Source organism: Sander lucioperca, chromosome 10 (genome assembly GCF_008315115.2).
Source record: "Sander lucioperca isolate FBNREF2018 chromosome 10, SLUC_FBN_1.2, whole genome shotgun sequence".
Taxonomy (NCBI): domain Eukaryota; kingdom Metazoa; phylum Chordata; class Actinopteri; order Perciformes; family Percidae; genus Sander; species Sander lucioperca.
Window position 1 is genome coordinate 28714561 of NC_050182.1, and position 24801 is coordinate 28739361.

General features: G+C 39.5%; 4 protein-coding genes across 27 annotated transcripts in view; 2 read left to right on the forward strand and 2 right to left on the reverse strand.

Annotated features, from left to right (window-relative positions):
• Window positions 1-284: 284 nt before the first annotated feature.
• LOC116049369 lies at window positions 285-4289 on the reverse strand. Its single transcript, XM_031298953.1, has 8 exons — window positions 4166-4289; window positions 3547-3867; window positions 3190-3462; window positions 3069-3101; window positions 872-1033; window positions 737-784; window positions 573-635; window positions 285-486 (listed from the first exon to the last, which is right to left on the reverse strand). The coding sequence occupies exons 1-8, from the start codon at window positions 4269-4271 to the stop codon at window positions 476-478; spliced, it is 1017 nt and encodes a 338-aa protein (XP_031154813.1). The 5' UTR covers window positions 4272-4289; the 3' UTR covers window positions 285-475.
• Window positions 4290-5244: 955 nt separating this feature from the next.
• On the forward strand, window positions 5245-6866 carry LOC116049373 (allograft inflammatory factor 1-like). Its single transcript, XM_031298957.2, has 6 exons — window positions 5245-5396; window positions 5512-5573; window positions 5735-5801; window positions 5903-5944; window positions 6082-6247; window positions 6660-6866. Exons 1-6 carry the CDS (start codon window positions 5378-5380, stop codon window positions 6742-6744), a joined length of 441 nt encoding a protein of 146 aa, XP_031154817.1. The 5' UTR covers window positions 5245-5377; the 3' UTR covers window positions 6745-6866.
• A 310-nt stretch (window positions 6867-7176) lies between these two features.
• LOC116049371 (casein kinase II subunit beta) lies at window positions 7177-11439 on the forward strand. Its single transcript, XM_031298956.2, has 7 exons — window positions 7177-7381; window positions 7787-7862; window positions 9385-9487; window positions 9573-9688; window positions 9774-9849; window positions 9985-10174; window positions 10414-11439. The coding sequence occupies exons 2-7, from the start codon at window positions 7791-7793 to the stop codon at window positions 10502-10504; spliced, it is 648 nt and encodes a 215-aa protein (XP_031154816.1). The 5' UTR covers window positions 7177-7381; window positions 7787-7790; the 3' UTR covers window positions 10505-11439.
• Window positions 11428-24801, reverse strand: part of LOC116049367 — a 32976-nt gene continuing 19602 nt past the window's right edge. For 5 of the 24 annotated variants that reach the window (XM_036006567.1, XM_036006566.1, XM_031298938.2 and 2 more), the window contains exons 17-33: window positions 24584-24793; window positions 24234-24464; window positions 23920-24141; window positions 23509-23742; window positions 23183-23353; window positions 22822-23028; window positions 22437-22622; window positions 21562-21767; window positions 20797-20865; window positions 20630-20674; window positions 19894-19956; window positions 18352-18531; window positions 14514-14897; window positions 13865-13987; window positions 13543-13662; window positions 13379-13459; window positions 11428-13103 (exon numbers count right to left, since the gene is read on the reverse strand). In XM_036006567.1, the coding sequence (XP_035862460.1) occupies window positions 13074-13103; window positions 13379-13459; window positions 13543-13662; window positions 13865-13987; window positions 14514-14897; window positions 18352-18531; window positions 19894-19956; window positions 20630-20674; window positions 20797-20865; window positions 21562-21767; window positions 22437-22622; window positions 22822-23028; window positions 23183-23353; window positions 23509-23742; window positions 23920-24141; window positions 24234-24464; window positions 24584-24793 (2762 nt within the window). In that variant the 3' untranslated portion in view covers window positions 11428-13073. Of the gene's footprint in view, window positions 13104-13378; window positions 13460-13542; window positions 13663-13864; window positions 13988-14513; window positions 14898-15293; window positions 16291-18351; window positions 18532-19893; window positions 19957-20629; window positions 20675-20796; window positions 20866-21561; window positions 21768-22436; window positions 22623-22821; window positions 23029-23182; window positions 23354-23508; window positions 23743-23919; window positions 24142-24233; window positions 24465-24583; window positions 24794-24801 lie in introns of those variants that run through there. The other 19 variants (XM_031298949.2, XM_031298947.2, XM_031298941.2 and 16 more) reach the window with 19 other exon arrangements.

Genomic DNA, 24801 nt, shown 5'->3' on the forward strand with positions numbered 1-24801 from the left:
TTAAAATTATGTTTTTTTGTGTATATTTTTTATCTTGTTATACAAAATATATAATACACACAGGAACTATTTACAGTTGAATGAGGGGTGGGAAAAATAACAATCTTCGGCTTCATCCTGCTCCTTTTCTGACAGATTGAACATATTATTTGTAACACTTAATATATATTGTTTTTCCTTTTGGTGTGTTGCTACGCACTCATTGTGTTTTTATATTTTATATTATTATTTGTTTGAAAGAAAAATAAAGATGAAATATTAACAGTTTAAGTAAAAACACGGGGAAACGTTTTCCATGTTGCACTACTGTACCCATTTTCCATGTTCTTACTTACTCTTCTTTGCAAGACAAATACTTTAGAGGCGAGTAAATGTTACATGGATTATATGATGCATAAATGTAAGCCGGCAATACATATTAGACAGTAAAGACTTTAATGGAAAATCTTCTTTGTCTTGAGCAGACTGAAAATGACTAATACCGGACTGCAATGAAAGAGAGAAATTTGTTATTTGTCTATATTGATATGATGAGAATTAAAGTATGATGTTATAATAGTAGTACTACTTACAAGTACACAGGCCTTCATCAGCAATATGTTGGTATATGCTGTTGACTCGCTGGTTTGTATGGTCTGTGAGATAGAGTTAAAAAGTTGTCAGTGAAGTGGTAAACAAAGCAGGAGAGGTCACAGTGGCTGGACTCAAGGTAGTGAGAGAATAACATGATGCTCACCTTCTGAAGGTGTAAGACTCACAATCTCATAACCATCTAGAGAAGTACCTGATCAACAACAAGAGAACACAAAGCTGTGATGACACTCCACTACAAAGCATTGCTCATCAAGATTAATGAAATAATAGATCAAACCTGCTGGGTGCCTCTGGGTTTGCTGTGTAATTCTCTGGGTGTTGCGTCTGCGGTAAATGAACAGTCCTATCAGTGCAGCCATTATGACAATCCCAATGACGATTGAAGGTACAACAACAGCAATAACTGCTCCATTTCTCCCCTCCTCACTGGTAGTCAGTGCTGGGGAAGACAGGAAGCACACCTTAGCAACTACAACACCACATTTAATAGAAAATTACTGATGCAATTGAATTAAGATGTAAAATATTAGAGTTTTTGTTGCAATACCTGGATCTGTTGTGGCGACAACAACATTTTCCACTTCGTAGAAAAGGTATATAGGAGTTAGCATATTGTCATTTGTTGTCAGTGATGATACAATATAGTTTAAAATCTTAGGTGTGCTGTCTGACGCCCCCAGCATTAGCTTAGCCTAGCACAGATCATGCAGGTAACTGGTACCAACTAGCCGACTGCTCCGAATAAGTGACAAAATAACGCAAACATGTTCCTATTTACATTTTGTGATTTGTATAGTCACAGGGTGTACAAATAATGCCATGATCACCAGTCACGTTCGCTACTAACTAGCTATTCACATTGGTTTTGTTGACTGAAGTAACTGTGCTTTTCGGTGTTGCGCTAATCACTCCGCCCAAGTAGCAGTGCTTCCACTTTCTGAGAATATATTTCCCACTTAGTATACGGTTAGAATATGGCTGTGTCTCATGTGACCAGGGCCGGCTCTGTGTCAGCGATAGAGTAGCAATGTATGTTCATTTTAGTTTCTAGCTTGCATGTAAGTTAGATGGCACCAACATTTAGTCTAATCATAACTGGTCTGGCAACCCAAAGGCCAAGGTTTTGTTTCCAGATTTGTGTGCATGGTGACTTATGATGTGGGGGGTCTGGGGGTCCACCCATAGACTGTATATAGAATGGACCAACAGATCCCGTTGCTCTGGACAGAGACCAGTGAAGGCCATTAGACGCACTTTTCCGGTGAGTGCCGAGCGTTACTGCGCGTTACTGCGCAGAGAGACGACGTAAATGTGACGTGAGCAACCTGTCTGAAAGTTGTAAGTCTTCTGGTAGCTGTGCCAAGAGAAATCTCAATCATTCCGAATCTTGCAGAGACAGAGAGCGTAGGTATATGTAAGGAGATAACATGGACACAGGCTAATTATTGTTAACTAAAATGCTAGTTAACATTAGTAATTAAACTTAAACAGCTAATGTAAGTCGAAACTGCCTGCGAGCTTCTCCTGTACTATACGGTAATTCCTCTACTATGCGACAGTAAGTCGCGTGGTTATGACACAATCGTTAGCCTATTTTTACAAAAACGTCTGCTACGGAACCATAACGTGAGGTACAAGATAATGGAGCCTTTTATACATTGTCGTGTTTCTTTAGAAATAAACAATGGACAAATAAAGTCTTTAAACGCTTCAGATGTAAAGTTATTCGCTGTCAAAGAGATGTCAAAATGAATGGCAGTCAATGGAATGCTAACGGGGGGTGGGTGCTTGTTAGCATCAAAATGGTGCCATAGGAGGTACGCGTAGTGAGGAGAAGCTTACCCCCTTGGGTCCACCCCCTGAAAATTTTGACCATTTAACACTTAATTTCCTGCATTCAGGTGAATTTTTATGCACCTATTTCTACCTTTTTCTGAATCACTTTATGCTGGGAATATCTTTATGTAAAGGCAAACCTAGATTACAATCCAAATATAAAAACATAATGGAATATTTAGCAGTAAGGCTCTCATGCATTCTATATTGCTTTCATCTATTTATTCTCCTTTGGATCAACTTTTCTAATTATATCTGAGTCAGCACGCATGTAGCCTAGAGGCATCATTTACTCCTCCCTCCTCTTTTGCTTCTTTTGTTGAGGAAGTAACCTCCTTAAATGTGCATTTGACAATTAGTCACCTCAATGATACATGAATTAATTTTAATTAATTAATAAACCCCTGGACTTTCATATTTCAGATGTGTTTGAGCAATATTTCTACTCATGTTCAAAACTTTGTGCACATTTAAAATATATCTCGTCTGTGTTCTCTGGGATTTGGAGGAGTCATGATATTTTGTCAGTGCTGGGGAAGACAGGAAGCACACCTTAGCAACTACAACACCACATTTAATAGAAAATTACTGATGCAATTGAATTAAGATGTAAAATATTAGAGTTTTTGTTGCAATACCTGGATCCGTTGTGGCGACAACAACATTTTCCACTTCGTTCGGGAAATAGAAAAAGTACATAGGAGTTATGCATATTGTCATTTGTTGTCAGTGATGATACCATATAGTTTAAAAGCTTACCTTGGACCCGAAGATTAATTTCAAAGCAGCGCTGAGTTTTTCCAAGCACATAGTTACATCTGTACCAATTACTGTCATTGTAATGCACAGACTGGATAGCTAATGATGTCCCATCAATTACAAGCCTTTTAGAGTTGACAGATACAGGGTTGCCTCCTTTCACTATTGCCCAGGAGATATTTTGGGGTCCTTGTCCTGATGTTGTGTCCACTGGGCAGTTCAGGTTAACAGGTGTGCTGGGTGCTGCCTTCACTGCTTGAAGGACTTTACAGTCTGAAAGAAGGGAGATTTGTGTTATACATGAGAATTGTATTTGTAAAGAAACAAGAATAAGGGGAATATAATGTGAAATCTTACCTTTTACTTTTAAAGATATGTTTTTGACAGAAACACAGTCCCAGCCTTGCCAGATTTTACATCCGTACAGTCCCTCATCAGATTTTTGTGATTTTGTCAGATAAAGAGACATTTGTCCATTTCCATCAGCTTGCCATTTTACACGCTTAGCATCCTGCAAATTGTGTGTTTTAGGCCTGGCAAGAATAATCTTCACCTGACTGGTATTTGTGGCATACTTAATCAATTCGACTCTGTAGCAGCTCTTTGGATCCATCACAGATAAATTAAAACAAGGGAGAACTACATCTTCTTCTGGAGAAGCATTCACAGTCTCAATCCCTGGTGAGATAATGATTAGAATCAGATACGAATAAGACCCAGAGTACATAACATATTGTATAGTTTTTTTTTCATATACACTAAAACATTCAGTATCAGAGCTGTTAAGCAGATAGTTCAAAATTTCACAATAAATTGTGGTTAAAAAATATATTATTACAAAATAGGAGGTGTATGGGCCACTTTTTGAAGTTCAATCACAGTCACAGTTGGTATATACCAAATATGTTTTATGTATACTGACTATAAAAAAGGAATTACATTTTTAATCTGTTAAAGAAATGATTGCGCTACTCACCTCTGCACTCTGATATGACTATTAGCAGAACTATTAGCAGGAGACCCTGTGAATAAAAATGTGCCATTTTCGGAGTATGTAGCTGAGTGGAGTGACAACATATCATTGTCTTATCACCTTTTTGTCTCCACCTATTCTCAGTTCTCTAAGTCACAGAAGTCTTAACATGAAACTACCTCCACAGTCAAACATTGTTTTTTGTTCCGTTTACCTAATTATGTGGCCAACAGAGCCACCTAGTGGCAAGAACAGGACATGATGAAATTAACAAATGGAACATGAGAGCACATGTTGCGGTCAAGTGATATGAGCTCACATTTAAATGTGAGTGGGGGAAACGAAAGAGCAGCACACCTACCTTATTACAAACATCGAAGTGCCCTTGAGCAAGATATTAAACCCTCATCTGCTCCAGTGGAGCTGTTCAGTAGCTGGCACTGGCAGACCTGACTGTGGCTGCACCGGGCAGCCTCCAGGTGTGGATGTAACTGTGTGAGCGTGAATGGGCCATTCCTGAAAAAGAGAACATCACTCTAAGTGAAAGTTTCCTGGATAAAAAAAGGTTCACAAAAATAAATATGTTTTCTTATTTAAACATGCTTCTTGAGCAGATTATTTCCGTAGAGTTATTTTTTTCCGAACACAGTTCTCCTTGCTGCATCACTCTTTTTCCTACATCACAATGTCAACTTATTTTTAAACTGGTGGAGATGCATCCCTTTTCTGCATAGACTGCAGTGGTTTTCTAGACCATTTCAAATGGTGGGGCCAGGCTGGGGCCATATGTGATTTAAGGGGTACTAAATATATTAAGCACACGTGTTACATACCACCAAATCTCCATGGGTTTGGTCCTACAAAAGACTAACAATATACAATTAGGGGGGCCAGAGGGGGGTCCTTAGTGTAATATTACGGGGGCACTGACCACCCTTGCCCCCAAAACCCCACCATTACAACCGCTATTGATAGACCGTTTCTTCTCTCTAGACGACTTCTCTTACTGAGCAGTACAGCTTTTTCCTACTGGTCAAATTCAGACTTCCTGTTGAATTCTGACCTTTTTGCTAGAGGCTTAAATACTATAGAGGAACCTCCCTAATGCTAACTGAAACTTTGTAACTCCACTTCCTCCAGTGGCTCAAATAGAGAAATAGCATCATAGCTTTTCACACTTTCAGTGTTCACAGGCTCTCAGCACTGTACACAGAAATGGACAACAATGCTCAAGGTTAGTTTGCCTTATTTCTGCTAAGACTGTTTGTCATTTTACAATCTTTATATTGTCTTGTATATATTGACAATATACAGACAACAATACCCTTATGTTGTATAATATTTCACAGGAGGTAAAGCTTATGGTCTTCTCAAGTCTCAACAGGAAGAACAACTGAACTCTATCAATGAGGTGAGTCGATATGTTTAGACAAAGTCATCGAGTTACAATAGAGATAACTGGCTTTTGGAATCATGTTTTTACAACAGGGGCTGGACACATAAACATAACACCTGTGTGATACTAATGAGAATATATGTCTGATTGATATGTTTTCATTACCACTGCCCTAGGCTTTTCTGTCAGATCCCCAGTATGCAGAAGAGGAAGACCTTAGCTCAAAGCTTGAACTGTTTAAAAGTGAGTATTCAAGGGCTATCAATCAATCCTTAATGCATTGTTTAATTATTTAGTGCAAAGTCATACATTTTGGAATGAGATTATATGTGCTTGTATTACAGAGAAGTACATGGAGTTTGATCTTAACGACAAAGGAGAAATAGGTAAAATTGCACTGGTCTTACCGCTCTCAAATATTTTTAGCTACAGTTTGCAACTATCACTTTCAGATTAAGATTCTCTTAACAAACTATAGATATATGTATTTTTACTTATTACTGATTTACTATCAATTTTATAGATTTAATGGGGTTAAAACGAATGCTGGAAAAACTTGGATTGGCCAAGACTCACTTAGAGCTGAAGAAGATGATGTCAGAGGTTGCTGGAGGGACATCAAAAGACACCATCAGCTACAACGACTTTCTGAACATGATGCTGGGAAAAAGAAATGCAATTCTAAAACTGTGAGTAAATACATTCAAAGAATGGGCGGAGACCCAAAGTTGGGCCACAGGAGGATTAGGGTTAAAGGAAGATTATGTCCCTAAATTATTCAAAGATAAATTAGTATGAAGCTACTATTGATGTTGATGGCCTTAAGTCTAAATCTAGCTGATAAAACAAGTTTGGTACAAAAAAAAACCAAATTGTGTATCAATCTCAATCCATAAATTAGAACCTGAAAAACTAAAAATGCAGTATTGCAATAAAAAATGTAACATTGGCTCAATTTGAAAAGTAGGCCTACTCTATACCTGAAAATGATGTTGTGTCATGTGATAATGATTATTTAATGCAATATACTCTCTATGCTGTCTAAAGTTTACAAGTTTACAGTCATGTCTTGTTTAACAGCTGACATTTTCTTCATTTAAGGATCTTGATGTTTGAAGGCATGGGAAAGGAGCAGGACAAAGATGTTGCACCACCTCCTCGCAAAACCTTTTCAGACCTGCCCTGAAGAAGCTCTCCAGCCCAGCAGGAAATGATTGAAACATCACTTAACGCTTTAAAATTAATGTCAATAGGGAAGACAAAACATCAAACTTATGTTTTTTATGTAATAAAAGAATATACATAAGATGTTAGTGCATTCTGCTTTGTCTGATTGTGACCACATTACAGATGTCCCTATATTTAGCCAACTAAATGCTTTGTAAATGCTATAGTAGGCACCTATTTCATCTCTATGATGTTGCTTTAGCTGGGTCGACCTATGATGTATGGCCTAATGATGTGGATTTCACATGGGAGTGGCCATTATCATCTCAGATACAAATACCATAATATTGCTATTAGAAATATTGGAATATCACTGTGGTTTATAAGGTGTGTAGACCAGAGGTGCCCACATTATTTTATATTAGGGGCCAAAATGTATCTGGATGATAGGCCACGGGCCAAAATGTTACCAAAATGTGCTTACATCAGTCAACATGTAGCCTAAACGCTTGTTCTTTCTTTGCGGTATCCTATCTATGTCATGAGGAACTTTATTTTGAAAACTCTGGTTGGCCGGAAAACGGATGTGTCATCCAGGGAGCGAGGTTAAACTAGCTAAGCTTGCAAATTGATGTGGTAACTTTATATAAAGAAGGGTGAGTAAAAGTGACTTTCTGTAAACAGTTATACACGTGCAGGAGACAATGCCTCTAAATACACATTGCAGTTACAATACTTAGCTAGCTAATTTCCACACTATCTATCTGTACTATACGTGTGAACGTTAACGATCGCTAGCAAGTAAGCTAACATTAGCAGAAGGTTAGAGACGCAAACAAGGTAGGTAAATTGAAGATTCGCTATGACACATTTGTGTTCAAAGTCCCCGAGATAACAAATTCAGTTTGTTGCACCCCTGGTGTAATACAATGTTTAATATGTCTTTGGAAAGTTTATATCTCAAGAATATGAACAGCCAGTTATTAGCTAGCTGTTAGCCACACAGTGAGGATGTAAAATAATAAATATTGGTCCACTGCAACTCTGTTTTGGTTTGTCAGGAGGATGAGCAGCTCAGAGGAGGTGTCCTGGATATCCTGGTTTTGTGGACTCAGAGGGAATGAGTTCTTCTGTGAGGTTAGTCCCCCCGGATAGTTGATAAATTGGGATTTTAGATTGACGCCTTGATTAAAATTCACCACCAATTTGCATCTAATAAATAAAGCTATCAAAAAACCCACAGGCACACTGAGGAAAAACATGTAGATGGGCACACTTTAGCTGTCACAGACCACACACTGAAGCATAAAGTCTAACATCAGAATGAAGAGCTTCTTGCCTCTGCCACTCAGACTGCTGCACACTTTACAACACAAATCCATTCATAAAGCTTTCATCATTTTATTGTATATAGTTTCATACTACATGTATGTTCTTATACTATATCTAATACAATATTTTATTGCAGTCAAGTTTTTTGTTGCACCCAATGATTCAATGTTTATAGCTAGATTTTTGTTTTGGTCCAGAAGAACCAATGTTTCATCTCAGCTGCTGAGATGAATATAAAATATTTTATAGCTGAAATGGTAAATACATGGACTTACACTGTCAGTGTAACACTAAATCTCACATTTGTATAGCCCTGAACACATACCTGCAGACGGCAACTACGTTACACACAAGTAATCTATTTTTGGAGTTAATAGTAATGTGTGCCATTTTGTGTCACAATGTGGTCTCACATTAAGTACATTAAGACCTATATTTAAGTGGAGCATGAAACAACTGTCAGTTGCATGTCTGTCTGGATAACTGTTAAGTCTTTACACAGTGCACTTGGACTAAAACATTGCTTATGTTGTTGCCTTTGCTTTGTGATGAGGGATGCAAATTGAAATTCTTCAAATGCTGCTTGGATGTCAAAGCTGAACTATGTTAAGTCAACACTTTCCTGTTACAGCCACTTATCTCTGCTGTTTGTTACTATCTAATTACTTTTTTAGTAATTAATAGTTACTATTATCTGTTCCACTGAAGCAACATGGGGCCTTCTAACTCAAAAAGCACCTTCAGGAAACGTGGAAGAAAAAAAAAATACTGGGAATTGTGTGGTCTATTAGGCATCAATGTGTAACACTAGAGAGGTTAGCACTCACACAATCCAATTCTTATTTTAAGTCCTTTCTACATTGGCAGCATCTGAAGTAATCCTGTTAAGCTCTTGTATAACACACACACATTTATTTGTGTGTGTGTGTAAGGAATTTGATTGCATAGCTTTGTTGGGAAGGGGGGGGGGAGAGACTGGTTTTAGGAAATGGGAACAATTGAGCCCATGGTAGTTGTTATTGTAAATTAGGTGTGACTGTTTGTAAAATTGTATATTCTGATGTTTTGTATTTCACTTGCGTTGACTATTTGTTTTACTGACCTGCCAAGGGACTACGGGTGGAAAATAGCACTTGTGCTACAACCTGGTACAATGCATCTCTCCTTGTTCTTATACAATGTTAATGTTAATTTGTGCATTGTCCCTGTTTAAATAAAATAAATTAAAATAAATGTCCTTATCAGTGGCCTGTAGCAATGTGCTGCTGCTTGCAACAGTAATGAATGCCATTAATAGCCATCCATTGTCTCCAATCGTGTGTTACAGGTTGATGAGGATTACATACAGGACAAGTTTAACCTGACAGGTCTGAATGAGCAGGTGCCTCACTATCGCCAGGCTTTGGACATGATTCTCGACCTCGAGCCAGGTCAGAATATATAGGAAGTAGCGGTTCCCATGTGAAAAACAAAGAGTCAACGCTTTTCACTGCCTAAATCACTTTCATTTGACAGATGAGGAACTTGAAGACAACCCCAATCAGAGTGACTTGATTGAGCAGGCAGCAGAGATGCTCTACGGGCTCATACATGCACGTTACATCCTCACAAACCGAGGCATTGCACAGATGGTAGGCTATTACATAATCATTTCACATTGTTACGTGCCCCGTGACATGAATCAACAGTGATTTCTAAATGTGTTGTTCTCCATAGTTGGAAAAGTATCAACAAGGGGATTTTGGCTATTGCCCCAGAGTCTATTGTGAGAATCAGCCAATGCTTCCTATTGGTAAGTCTGACTGTTTCTTACCTTACCAACATTAAACAAATTCTCCATTACACAAATGCCATGCTGCACTTTTGACCTTTGTCAGTGACTACAGAATGAAGACGTACTCACCTCTCTCTCTCTCGTCTGATGCAGGTTTGTCAGACATCCCTGGAGAAGCAATGGTGAAGCTATATTGCCCAAAGTGCATGGATGTTTACACCCCTAAATCCTCCAGACACCACCACACAGATGGAGCCTATTTTGGGACAGGGTTCCCCCACATGCTGTTCATGGTGCACCCAGAGTATCGTCCAAAGCGACCAGCCAACCAGTTTGTGCCAAGGTGAGTTTGATCTGACACTAATGCTATTTAATGTTAGCATTAACTTTAACTAGCAAACATACTTTTTATTAGTATGTTTTAATTGATTGACAACCAAAAGACCAGATGTTTGAATCAATCATTTTTATACAGTTTTTTTGGGTATCTGTACTGAAACTTACTCAGCCCTTGACCTCAGAAGTAAAAAGAAATTTCCTTCTGTCCAGGAAGTGATTGTATTTGATAATTTTTTTTTTCAGGCTATATGGTTTCAAAATTCACCCAATGGCTTATCAACTCCAACTTCAAGCTGCGTCAAGTTTCAAGAGCCCAGTCAAGACAATTCGCTAGAACACCGCTTTGACGAACACAGTGGACTTAAAGACTTTGTTGTTTACTATTTGTTTAAAGGAATAGATTATATATTCCCAATGAATGCCTGTACAGTTGCCCACCCTCACCTCTGTGTTTATAGACACTTTCAGATTCAGACCTTTTCTCTCATTTAGTGAAACACTGTTACAGTTGAGCTGATCAGTTTTTTCCGTATTAAACGTGTAATTATTCCCAAATGGTTATTCTCCTAATACAGTCTTAACTTTAATTGATTTCAATGCATCTTTTCACATTCAAGGGTATGTTTCTCTGAAACAGAAAAGTGGCTTTAACTCCGTGATGATGAAGGCTACAGTGTGCTTTGTGGCTTAATTGCAGGTGATTGAATGTAACAGAAAATCTTGCCACCAGCCCGACACGTTTGCCTTATCAATGATACAGTCACTAACAGTAAATTAATTAGTTAACATTAAATTGCATAAAATCATTAACTTGTGCTGCAGAACAGATTTTTGAATGTGCATAAGTTTTTATTCAGTTAAGATGGATTTTATTTGAAAACAGCAATATGTGTAAATGTGATCAGGTGCTATATTTCCAAGAAACAATCAATACCAAATTAAAGGTAGAACTTATCTTAAAAAAAATGGACCTATGCTTGATTTAAATTCTATTATTACACTGTTGAATTTCCTTTTTAATGCAGTGGTTATAAATGTACTTGATTGTTTAGGCAACTGTAGCAATATTTTCCTGATAAGCCTGTATTTGTAGTTTCATCATGTTTACCATATGTTATTACAATCTTCTCAAAAGTTTGGTGTTGATCGAACATGCATCTACTGTAGAGCAATTGAATGGCATTCAATATTTATTTCTTACTAAGATCTTTGATCTTTTTAAATTGTATGCTTCACAGATAAGACAGCCCAATAAAATGCAAAATAATGCATTCTTTTATTTTTTTTTTAATTAAAAGACAGGGATAAGTCACAAAGCAAGAATATTTTCCATTGTCTAAAAACTATTTTCTCATGTGAAATTCTACATTTTTCTTCCAGGAGAGGTATCGGTTGTTGTCCCTGTAGCTACAATACCAATGGCTTTTCTAACAAACATGCCATCTAAAAAGGGATTCATATATTTTAAGCATTTTCTCTTCTATGGAAAAGCACAGGACACAGCAAGTGAGAGAGCAATCTACTTCTATGTGGTAAAAAGGCTTTACAAACTTGGTTGATAATTAATGCAATATTTAACATTGTGACATCTCTAGTGGAAGCCTGGAAACCAGCTTGTGTTTAAACATAGTACATCAAATCACACAAGATTTACAATACAAATAAATTACTGTATAGTAGAACATGTAAAAAAAGACAACTTGTGCTCCTATGAGAGAAAAGCCACATATACTGGGACAGCTGCCTTCAGCTCTTACATGTGTGGTTACCGTGACAGACAAGCTTCATTATTATTGACCTCACCCTTTAAAGTAGGGATGGATATACATATATGGACATTCCTCATACAATCATAGGGAGGTCTGTAGTAGTCCTACAAAGAATATCAAACCTGAGATAAACAGACCAAAGCTTGTAAAACTTTTCTTATCAACCATGAATTTTCAAAGCAATAATGACATCTACGCTACTGAACAAAATATAGGGCTGAGGGAAGCACTCCATTGTCAAAGGTTTGATAAACTTGTTGGACTACAAGACGAAACAAATAAGAATGATTCTGGGTGTCAGGCAAGACGAGTAAGCAAATCTTAAGTAGAGACCTCAAAATTCAGTAAACAGCACAATGGTAACCTACAATTTAAAGAGCGGATGGATGAATAACTTAAAAACCTCAAATTTGTACAAATACTATAAAAGCATTAAGTCTATAAAATAGAGGAATATTTCAAAATAGATCCATTTTTAATTAAAACTTTACAATAATGTGTAGGCTACTGGTTCTTGGCTGGTTAGGGAAGAAGGGATTTTTAAGTTATGTTTTTGTACCTGAGCAGTGAACGAAGCCAAACAACAAATTTGAGCACAGCATATCTTTGTTCACATATTGATGTGAGGTATGTCATTTCATTAAAAAAAAGAATGTCTCTCCTGAATTAAACAGACAAGTAAACAACAACAAAAAGTATTCCCTTGAATGTAGACTTAGCGTTCCCCTAAGCGGCACCGAGGGAATAAATGCTGATAATGGTGTCTAAGCTAGAATGGAAACAGTGCATTTGTATAAAGTCAACAATGTAAAAACCACTAGGAAAATAAAAGCATTTAAAAGCAAACATAACTGACACCACTCAACTGAAAATGATTTTTTTTTACCAATAAAAGCGTGTCCACTAAGCTTTTATTACCACCTGGATGAGATGAGCATTTGATCAACCTCGAGCACTGTGCAGCCCTCCTCTACCTACAACTGAGAAAGAAAACAACGAGGATCTGCTAAGATTTATCTACTTAGTTATCCACAATGGGGCAGATTCATGAAATATGTCTTTTTGGATATGCGTGCGCAGTCAGTGTGTGTCGGAGGTGGAGAGTCAAAGGAATAAATGCAGGTGGTGATTCAGTTACAATGCTGATGCTCCGCCGTCTTTCTCCTGCAAGACAGATATTATGTGCACTTGTATTAGTCCTAATATGAATTAGTAAAGTCAAAGTTCTCATATTTATTATATGGTGCTTAATGAAAACGTTGGACATAACCAGGTAAGCTATTTCATCCTGTTTCCAGTCTTTATGCTAAGCTGAATGGTATCGATCTTCTCATCTAACTCTCAGCGAGAACGCCAATACTGGCAATTTCCAAAATGTCAAACTAGCCCTTTAATATTCTGTTCATTACTGTTCTGTGTCATGGGCAGAGGGTTTGTACCTCAGCTTGGTCGATGTCGGAGTCAGCAGTGATGACGATTCTCTTCTCCATGCGAGTCTCCGAAGATCCGACTTTTACTACCTGGTGGAGGGAAGAAAAAATATATAATTGAGAGACAAACAAGATAAAATAAAATCAACAAAGGGCAAAGTCGTACTGCTGACCTTTGAGATGTGAGTGGTAGTGGTGGTGACCGTGGTGCCAGTGGTAGTCTCAGAGGTAACGGTCTTGGAGCTGGACACAGTTGTGTCATCCTTATCCTCGTCCGTCCCATCTACTGCCACCTGAGAAAAAAAAAGGACCAAAACAGGTAGACTGAGTAATCATTTTTAGATAACGTGAGCTTCAGCCAGGGAAGGTGCAGTGCTGCTTCATGTTTATTCTGGAGCCCCCTGGCCTGGTCCTCCCAGACCTGCTTGCTCTATAGTGCTGATATCTCCTTCATGCTGACACAGATCTGGGCTGAGCAGGTGCTTGAGCCCCTACCTTTGAAGACTCATAGATGATGCTCTTGGTCGGGACGATAGGGACCTCTGTGGTGGAGATGCCACTGGGTAAGGAGTTGGAGACAGCTGTGATGGTGACTGTCTGGGTCTGCACCAGAGGGGGCTGTGGATGGGAGCATAGCCCCATGAGTGGCTGTTTAAGCAGACACTTTGCACCTCACAGCAACCAATTTGTTTCACACCATGCATTCCCTTCTAAGCATTTGCCTGTGTGGAGTGATCTCCCCCACAACAGCCCTTTCTTCTCACCAAATTTGTTTATGAACTTTTTGGAAACAACAGAATCACCGTGTTACTTCCATTCCCACCACCAACTACTACAAAGGAAACATGGAGACGGTAAGGCATAAAGATTGTGTAAAACACAACATTTTGTGGTGGAAAAGAATGTGCTAGTGTTACAGCGACCCATCACCATAGCTGAGAACACACGACTGTGCAACACCTCTGCAGCAACCAGTTACATTTGAATGATGAGCATCATTCACACGGCACTTAACCGTTACAGATTCACATGATTTGATTTGCAATGGTGCTGCAAAGGAGTGAGCAAGTGTGTTAGCCTCAAAATGATACAGAGGCCAAGCAGAGATGGAATCAGCATAACCCTGAGGGGGTCAGGAGGCTACCTGGAAGCAGCGTACGACCTGTGGACCATCGCCCCTGAAATAGGAAGCCGGGGAAGATCCAGCTATCTTTCCAGAGCACTCCGACACTTCGGTACACGATCCTTCTTCCTCCAGCATCCCATCTAAAGCTTTACAGCATGGGTCGAGGGAGGGAGGCAGCTGCGCCATCTCCACCTCTAGGATGGGCACCAAGGAGGTCTCAAAAACTACAACCACTCCCTGATCACATGACTCCTCCTCAACTGGAGCACCGTGGGCTTCAACACCATCAGATGCACTCTTGTGGCTTACAGTAGGCCTTGGTATGCCTGAAAAGCCCAAATTGCGGCTGGTTTCCTCATGTGTAGTCTTTGTCTCTGAACCATTGCAAAGGAAGCTAATGCTCTAAAAAAGACACAACACAGTCACTATGTGATCATGGGTAGGTGACGTATTTCCTACTGACATGGTATGAATAGTATATATATTATAATGCATGCATGTTATATACAACAATGTATATAGTATGTACATTATCTGTTTTATGAGGTACAACAGCTCTGTAGGAAGATGATGATGATTTTTGGCTTATATTAGAATTTATATGACAAAATCAACACAGTTTTAATGCCACAACTTAACAAAACATTATGTATATATCCCTTTATGGTCAAAATTTACTTTTTTTCTAACTGATTTCCACATGACGCATGCCAAATAAGATGGATTCTGAATACAGGTATTGCTCCGTATTGTTTATTTCATACATGAATAGAATTCAGTATGCGTCAGAATGAAATGTTTTTTTTGCTTGACTATTCTTTCAATAGGGAGGGACTGCAAAAATGGCATGCCACTTACACTACTTTTGATAGACAGTCATCAACAACAAAAAATAACGTTTCATTTGAAGAAAATTGCAAACTTAAGTAACAAATTAAGGAACAAACAATCAAATGAACTGTATATGGAATGCCTTTTATTCTTTGGTCAAAGTTGATTGTCAAAAAGTCATGCAACAAGTAATCTCTTGCAGTTGCTACATACTGCCTCGCCAAATACTGGTGAAGGACAAAGGGTTTAAATAAGTATTAAAATTAAGCTGCCTCGAGGTCTCCCATCACAGGAAATACTAAACTGTGACAAAGAATATGAAGTTTCTCAGTAACAAGACTGCTGTTTTCTGGTGCTTAATTAATGTGAGTTTAGGAAAAAAAGTTTATAAATCCATAAACCACATCACAGTGATCAGCTTGGACAACATCCTTAGACAACCGACAATATAAATGTACTTCAAAACGTGTATAAAAGCAGGCTCAAAGTGATATGGTCAGACATTATAAGCCTCCAGATAAAAGTCAGTTGTTAGGCAATATTGGTTGATGTAAAGTCCAACAGACAACACAGACAATGCAAAAGACTAGTGGCTTGATTGTCATTTCCAGTTCTAATCAACTTTGGAGAACAGGATTGTTTCTGGCTGTAGAAACCAGGTCAATTGTTCTGCAGTGGGGAACAGAAGGAATTAACGTCTTGTTCCACATAGGCCAGAAAAAAGGGATGCTTCTCAAGTGGAGCAGAGGATGAGAGATGAAGAATGCTACGGTGATGCTGAAGAGGAGGCGAAGGAAGGAGTGGAGGAGAAGAGAAAGCTAGAGGTTGATGGGTGGATGGACTAGGTGCGGTCTCCGCGGGTCACACTCGCACCTGTGTGGGATTTCCGCAGGGTCGAGACGGCCCCTCAGCTGCGTTTGGAGTAGAAGTCTAGCAGGGGGCCGCGCGGGAGGCGGATGACAAACTGAGGGGGAAGGAGGAGGAGGAGGGCAGAGAGAGGAAGGAATTTTGAAATGACCGAAAAAGCCAGAGTTGCGCAATAACCAATGATTGAAATTATAAAATGTGATTTTGATAGTAACTTTTGTTATCCAGAGCATGGAAATGTTACTTGTACATGCAATTTTTTCTTACATTTTTCCATGTCCAACAATTCATTCTTTTGAAAAGACAGAAAGTCATCCACATTTGTCGTATCTTATGTTAAAAATAATTTTATAATTTCTGAGATGGAACTATCTCAGTAAGCTAAGGCCAATTGAGTCAGTACAGCCAGAATGATCTTGGGCCTCTAGCTTGAGGATGTGAAATTGGCGCAGATTCCCCGTTAACTGTTTGAGTGGTAAATAGATTTGATTTGGCTAGAGGCTGCTGCATAGCAACAAAGCAATGAACTGAAAACTTCATATCATTCATCTGAGCTGAAAGTAATGGGTCAGAAAGTAGCAGGAGTGATTCTGCTGTTGCATGTCAAACTTGCAAACCAACATTAATATCAATGTGTACTTTTCTTACAGTGGAGCCCCTTAGTCTTTTGTCAATACACGACTGAAGGTTAAATAGAATGACAAATTGGCCTGTTAAAGTGAGCATACACAGTGTGTGTCCACTCCGCTAGGCAGATAACATTTGACCAGTGTCATATTGTTGACTGCTTACATCAAACATGTTGTACGTTTGTTCTGATTCATCTCCCCACTACAGACTCTAAGCTGTCAGCTTTGCTTTGCTTTGATTTCAGTGCAACTCTAATGCATCCTGACAACTTGATGTACTTGGAGGCATTTATGTCCAAGATTAAAAATGCTTTGTGTCCAAACAGTTATGCTGCAGTGGAGTTTATGTCTCGCCAAAAGGCATGAAACATGAACCTCAGCAGAATTACACTTGTTCATTCATACAGTATGACAGCAGCTCAACCAGATTGGGAATCTGTTTCTAGTTCGCTGAATAGCTTTCATGTAATCTTTTTAACTGCAACATAACTATTAATACCAGTAATGACACCATTTTGGTATAAAGGAATCCTGTGATAGTTACATTATTCTCTACAATAGGGAAGAGTGGGGCAAAAACTATTTATACAACTGTGAATGAGGCCTTGTCTCTTCATGGAAAAAACAACCGTAGCTTGGAGAGAGCATCAGCCAAAAGAAAATTTAAAAGCAGCATGAAAAGAAAGCATGCAAAGCAAAAAGTATTAAAAGCAGAAAGAAAGCTCATCAATGAAGAAAGGACAGATGAAAGGGGGGGGGAAAGGTCAATTCTGCTGTGTCAGCAGAACGTGGGAGGCATGCGGTAAACCTTTCAATGTCAGTTCCGTCAGTCATTCAATGTCAAAGTTCAGAGGCATCCGATGCAGATAAGATGAACCAAAGTGAGTTCTCAGAGAGTGGACAACCTGTCCCAAAGATGCCTCACCCACATCAGTCTTTGAAGTGAAAGAACAGAAGTACAGACCCTATTCATCAAGTCAAACTGCATTCTTCGTACACATGCAGGTGCTGCATACCACATGCTATCTTCTTGAATAGGTCCGTACATGCACACACATACAATCCATTACACTTGGACTGTTAGAGTACCAGGAATGACAACTGGAAGAGCCTGATCCCTTCTTCTATCAATTGCTTTCATTTGAATATGTTTATCATTAACAAAGAACCCAATCAAATGTAGCAATTCAATGCTCAAATTACACAAAAGTTTACAAATTACTTAAACACAAGAAGTTAGCAATAATTTCAGGTTCTTCTGTTCCATTTCAAATCCATGCGCACTTCTCACACTAGTGCAGTTTTCCAATCAAGTGCAATCATCTCTGAAAATGCACAGCCATGGGAAACAAATGTGATGACGCATGTATATTTAACCAAGTCAATTCAGGAATTCATGATGATTTTCTAATTCAATTTAAATGAAACCGTTTGCTTTTTTTTGCTCAAATTCCTGAACTGGCAGACTTACAGTAGGTTAAATCAACTAAAAAGGATTTGGTGGCGAGGGGTTTCCGTGGGAGACTTACCCCATCTGCACTGGGCAGAGGCTGACCATTGATACCCAGGGTACGGAACGGAGAGTGTGTGGACAGGCGCTTGTCCCACTCACTGGGCCTGGTCTCTGGGGCGGCTTCCATGAAGTTCCTCTTCAGCTCACTGATGCTGGCATGGTGCCGGAGCAGGTCCTCCTGAGGCTTATCGAACTCCTATACGGAGGAAAGTCGAGAGGGGAAACAAAGTGTGGAGAGGGGGAGGGTGGGAAAGAGGGCGCCAGGAATTTGGAGCACGGAAACAACAAAAGGGGAAAAAAGTACAAAGTGAAGATAAAAAGTTGGATGGGGAGGGAAAGGGAAGATAAAGGATATGTTTGTAGTTGGGAGAGATTAACAAACAGGAGAGAATAAAGAAAAGTCAGATTATGTTGCTTTCAGCCGTTTCCATACAATTTGTGTTGACTTATTGCTGATTAAATAAACAAGCAGAAGCAGGGTTTAATTGCTGATTCTAAAGGAACATAAATTAGAAAGGGCCATTATTTTGGTGACCATACTTTGTGGATTATTGATAGATTATCAGTGACTCCTCTTCAAAATCGAAAATCAAGTCTGGCAGCTGATTGGGACTTTGGTTTATAAAAGGGAAGATTCAGAGGAGTCGTTGACGTGATTTTTCAAAGTTGATTATTATTTGGAGTTTGGATGGGAAGGAGCTCTAAACTACACAGCACAGCATTGAGGGTCTATTTCATAGCATTAGGCTTGCAGTGAAACACGTCATGAAAATAAGCTGCAAATCAAAGAGCAGGAGAGCTGATGATGGCAGACATGGAACAAGTTGTCAGTATAAATGGGAACCTGTTCATTTAACACAAATGAACAAAAGTAACAGTAGCAGCACTCATTTGGCAACATTTAGCATCAAGTTGATCTTTATTGAGATCTGCAAGATATTGACTTCCATTTTACCAAACATACTGCAGACCATAATCTAGTCTATGAACAGAAGTGTTTAACTGTTTATCATGACTTATTGTGGTGCTAAAGAGCAACTTAATGACAAGTGTTTCTCCAAATGCCATTGCTTTTACATACGACAACAAAGATGGATAATCATTTTGATTTTCAGAAGATTCATTTGCATAACTGCTGAGAAAGTGCAATGCATTACTGGCAAGTTAGAAAATAAGGTGGAGGTAAAAGAGCAAAAGCAGGACCAGGAGAATACTGATGATCTTGAGAAACAAAAAAATATATCATATAAAAATGGAGCTGCTTGTGAACAGTTTAAGGATGCTATCCTTAACAGGTTTGTGTATACCAATGCAAGCGTAAGAATCCTGACCATAACCGAATACTTATTTGTTGTAAATTCAACAGCCTTCTCCTGAAACAACCTGATTAGAGTTCCGTTGCAACACACACACACACACACACACACACACAAACATTTTACACTGATGCGAAAAGTGTGAATCATGCCACATGCAAGCGTGATATTAAACAGCAGCTGTTGTGCCAAAGAGCAAGAAAATACAGATAGAGACCGACATCTCCAGAAGGGATACAAACCTCCAACATTAAAAGGCTATGTCTCATATAAATTGAGTCACCCTCAATTTTCTTAGCTCTTTTCTGTGAAAAATGAAAAGAACAAAAAAGTGTGGGTTTGTTTCAGTTCCCCTGTGTGCTGGCATCACACTCCCACACGTTGGACATGCAACCTACAAAATTCACTACAGTGTTAATACAACAGACAAACAGAGCTGTGAGGAGTCTGCATGCAAAATAGTGTGGGGCTAACAAAACAAACAATCTGAAAGGCTATAGAGGACTGACTTACAATTTCTATTGTCATAATGAAAAAGAAAATTAAGAACAGTAGAGTGACAGAAATGTGATAAAATACCAGTTATCATGCCACTTTTTTTGTGCACAAATCTATAATCATGCATGTGTGCATTCTAGGGTTTACAACACCAAGCAATGAGAGGAAATGAATGCCTTGTAAACTTTTACAGCTAATGTGTGTAAAAACATATATCCTGAGGCAAGCATAGTCTCTTCATATGGACATTATATTATTTGTAGTCACTGTTAACATATTCCATCTATTCTTTAATTTTTTTAACTCTTAAAATATACTGGGTGTGTCTCGAACCTGATGTGGATTTCATTTAAGACCTAGCCGTATGGAAGCACAGCATGAGAAGAGAGTGAAATTAGTCTTTTGGATGAGAAGCTCGAGATGGTCAGAATGGAGGTGGAGAGATGGCTACGGAAACATATACGGGGCTAAGAATCTGACCTTTCGCATTCGCACCACCTCCGTGCTCGTCACCTCAGACTTGTGCTACCCCGGGGAGGAGAGAGGGACACGTGTTAGCATCCTCTGCTTTAACACTCACATCGCAGCCATAGTGGAAACAAGTCTTCTGAGGGGCCACATGCAAGAGGCCCGTGTCTGACACTAACCTGAATGTCCCCATTGATGGTGGTTATCAGGGAAGAGTCTACTTCTCTCTGGTCCCTCCACGCTGCTGGCTACAGCAGCAAGAGAGACACAGTTCACACTCAGACACAGAGAACAATCTCTGCTCGCTACGTGAGCATCTTTTATTATCAAAAACTATGAAGCAATTACATCAAAAAGAGTTCTTTATATTTTATAATTATCATTATCTACTATCTGTCAATTATCTACAATCACAATACCCAGGTAATCACTGTGGGGTAGGGCTGGGCGATATGGAGAAAATCAAATATCACAATATTTTTGACCAAATACCTCGATATCGATACCGCAACGATTTTGTAGTGTTCACTATTGGTGCTTTCACAAAATATTTACACAATGAGATTTTTGAAAAATAATCATCAGTAATGTGGATATAATGACTAAGTGGGTAAAGGCAAATAATAGAACAGTTACAACAGCCTGGTAAGTTCAGAAAACAACATAAGTTTACTGTAATGCAGCCTTTAAAACCAGGAAAAGACAACACTTATGCTATATTACAATATTACGATATCCAAAATCTATGACGATATCTGTTCTCATATCCCGATATCGACATAATATCGATATATTGCCCAGCTCTACCATGGGGACACATTATAAATAGTTTGTTGATTTTTCACTGGCAACAGCTATCCTGTACGGCATATATGGTTTAAACATTTAGATTGAAATTACAACACAAACATGTAAAACAGTGGTCAGGGAGAAATTTTAAATACCTTAACCTCAGCCACAGTCTCGATTTTTGAAGGCTCCACAGCTTCTACAGTGACCTCCAGCTTTCTTTCCTCCTGCCGGCTGGTCCTGATTGGAGTGGAGGTCTGGGGCTGATTGAGGAGGTCCATGGGGATCCCTGCCTCAGCCAGAGCAGCCTGGGAGAAGACTGGAGCGCTGACAGGACGGGTGCCCCTCTGTGGAATCACCACTAGACCAAATACAGACAAAATGGAAATGTAAATAAAAGGAAATGGGTTTTAGAACAATGTGTTATGAAGGGATATGATTGTATGCACATCTGACATGCGAAGTGGAACAGCTATAAACATATAAATACAGTGACACACAATAGCACATCTATGCAGGCTGCCACATCATACTTACAGTCTCAAGTCTTACAGCCTCGATGTGATCAGATAAGTGCACACACTGCAGGTATACTGTACCTCATATGCTTTGTTTAGTCTCTTTTAAAAAAGGAGAAGCACATGTCAGAAGCTGAGGTGGGCCAGAAGCGAATATCCACAAAGTGGGGTGAGAGCAAAAGCATGGATCAGTTCTCGTCGCGATCCGACGATAGATGCAAAAGCAGATGATGTTAGGCTGCAAGAAGTCGTAAAGCTCAGTGTGGTTGAACTGGTGAAATGCTGAGATTTAGAAAGCGTTATTTCTTCAATCTGCAAACCATAGCACGGTTAGAGGTCCTTGAATGATAGTGAATGTGCGTTGCCATCAGTGGACACATTCTCTTGTGAAGAGAAGTCAGTGCATCCTGTAAACAGGCTGCAAATGCTGCTAAGCCTTTCATGAAGCAACAGTGCGACCACGTGTGAGCGGTTCGTCTGCAAAACAACAAACCCAAACAGGTAAGAAATACCTGACTCTTTGAGGCCAACATCTAGCAGAACAAACCAATCATCGTTGACATGGGTTTGTGTGAGTGGACGTCTTTCTTCCAGGATCCGTTTCTCAAACTGTGGTCTCCTCTCAGAAATCCTTGTTTTGGCCACAGCAGTTGGAACTTTCACCTCTGCTGGGAAGTGGATGCGCTCAGGGACAGCGACTAATACAAACCGAGTATTGTTGTGGAAATAAAGTAAAAAATATTAGGACACTTGCATTTACAGTGAAATAGAAAATGTAATGACTGCTTGGTCTTCAGACACAGGGAGGTGCACATATTAGAAAAACTGTTCATATTAAACCAAAAATCAAATAGAAGTATTTGTATGTATCGCTGGACTAAATCATTTTTATTATACCTGATTTCTTAGTGGCCACATCCAGAAGAATAAACCAATTATCTTCCACCTCTCTCACTGCTGGACGTGGTTTCTGCTGTACCGCCTTCGCCTGCTGCCACATATCCTCCACTATAGTAATTCTCTGCCATGCTCTCTGCTCTACGGCTGCAAACTCTTTAGCTGGTCTTACTTCAGGATGCGTACGGATACGTTCCTCCACAGCCGCTAATGTAGAATACACACAAAGCCTTCTCAGTCAGAAGACAATTCCACTTAAACATACACTGAACAAGGTGAGATATATAATAGAACTGCAAGGCACACACAGACACCGTGTTATTTTGTCTCACAGTAGCAGCCACATGAAACAGCAGAATACCTGGTACTTTTGCTGCAACATTTAGCTGAACAAACCAGTCGTCATCCACCGGTCTCGGATGTGACGGTTTCATCTCCACCAACTTCACAGGGGGCCTCACATCTTCCATGATGAATTTGGGTTTCGGTTCAGTGACTGCCACCACATCCACAATACGCTCAACCACAGCAACTAACAGAGAAATAAGGGTAAATAAACCTGATGCTAAGTCATTTATTTAGTATTTTCGCTAGAGCTATTTAAGGTGGAAAGCATCAGGTGTGTGTGCAGTCCACTCAACTGAATGTTTTAGCAGTGTATGCAGACGCTTTGGCAATGAAAGGTACCTGGCGGTATGAAAACAGGCTTTTCGCGGATGATGTCAAACAGGGCAAACCAATCATCTCCTCCTTCTCTCTCTGACGACAATGCAATTTTGCCGGTTCTAATTTCAGACAGATGCTGATCCTGCAGTCTTATCGGTTTAAGATCAACATGCTCCAGCTTTTGCTCTATGCTTATCACTTCAATTCGTTGAGGTTGAACACTTGGATGAATCTGGCTCGGTACTGCCAGAGAAACTGAAAGCAAACAGAATTTATACTCAAGCTTCAGCCAAAAGAAAAGAATGACCTCACATTTATCAGCGGAAATCACCTTTGAATACTGTAGTTTGTGTGACACTGCATACATTTGTGAGATTGTCTTCTTTGGTGTGATATGTGTGAAAATATGTGACATTTGGTGGCTGTGGGTACCTGGAGGTACATAGGACGTTTCTCTGGGAACAACATCCAGCAGAAGAAACCAGTCATCATCTCTTTCTCTGACTGGCTGGGATACTTTCTGCTGTCCTCTGTCCTCTTTTTGCACCACAGTCTCTTTAACTACAGCCTCCTTCCTCGACTCTACTGTTATCGTTTCAGCCACAGTAGAAACGCTTTCTTCAGGATAAACCTGAACATACTCGACCATGGTAACTAATGACAGACAGAATGAAAAGAGTATTGTAAGACACTTATAATAAGCTAGTAAGTCTTTATGGTGAGCCTGGAGGGAAAGTCGACAATACCTGGTGGCACATACGATGGTTCTCTGGTGGGAACATCCAGCAGCACAAACCAATCATCTTCTATCTCTCTCACAGCCTGTGGCAGTGCTACTACTTGCTTTTCACTCAGCACTTTTATTTCTGTGTCTTCTGCCATAATCTCCACTCTTTTTTCCCTCCACTCAATGGTTGTTATTTCAACCAGAGAGACACGTTCTTCTGGGGACACTTTAACACACTCTGCAACAGCAACTAAGACAAAAGAGATTAAAAATCCTCAGACACCAAAGGGATTTACGGATAAGTGTGTCTGCAGAGATCAGAATTGTTGCTTGTGTTTTTAAAGCTGTGAAGCAGTACTGGGGCAATACCTGGTGGTACATATGATGGTTCTCTGGGAACAACATCCAGTAAAACAAACCAGTCATCATCTCTGTCGGTCAATGGCTGATGTGGGATTTCTTGTAGATGTCTCGGTGACTCTTCTATAGCTACTACTTCTTTAATCTCCTCCTCGGCTGCAGCTAGAGCCCCAGAGACAAAACTTTCTGGACCCATCTGGTCTCTTCCCGTCAAGGTAACTGATACG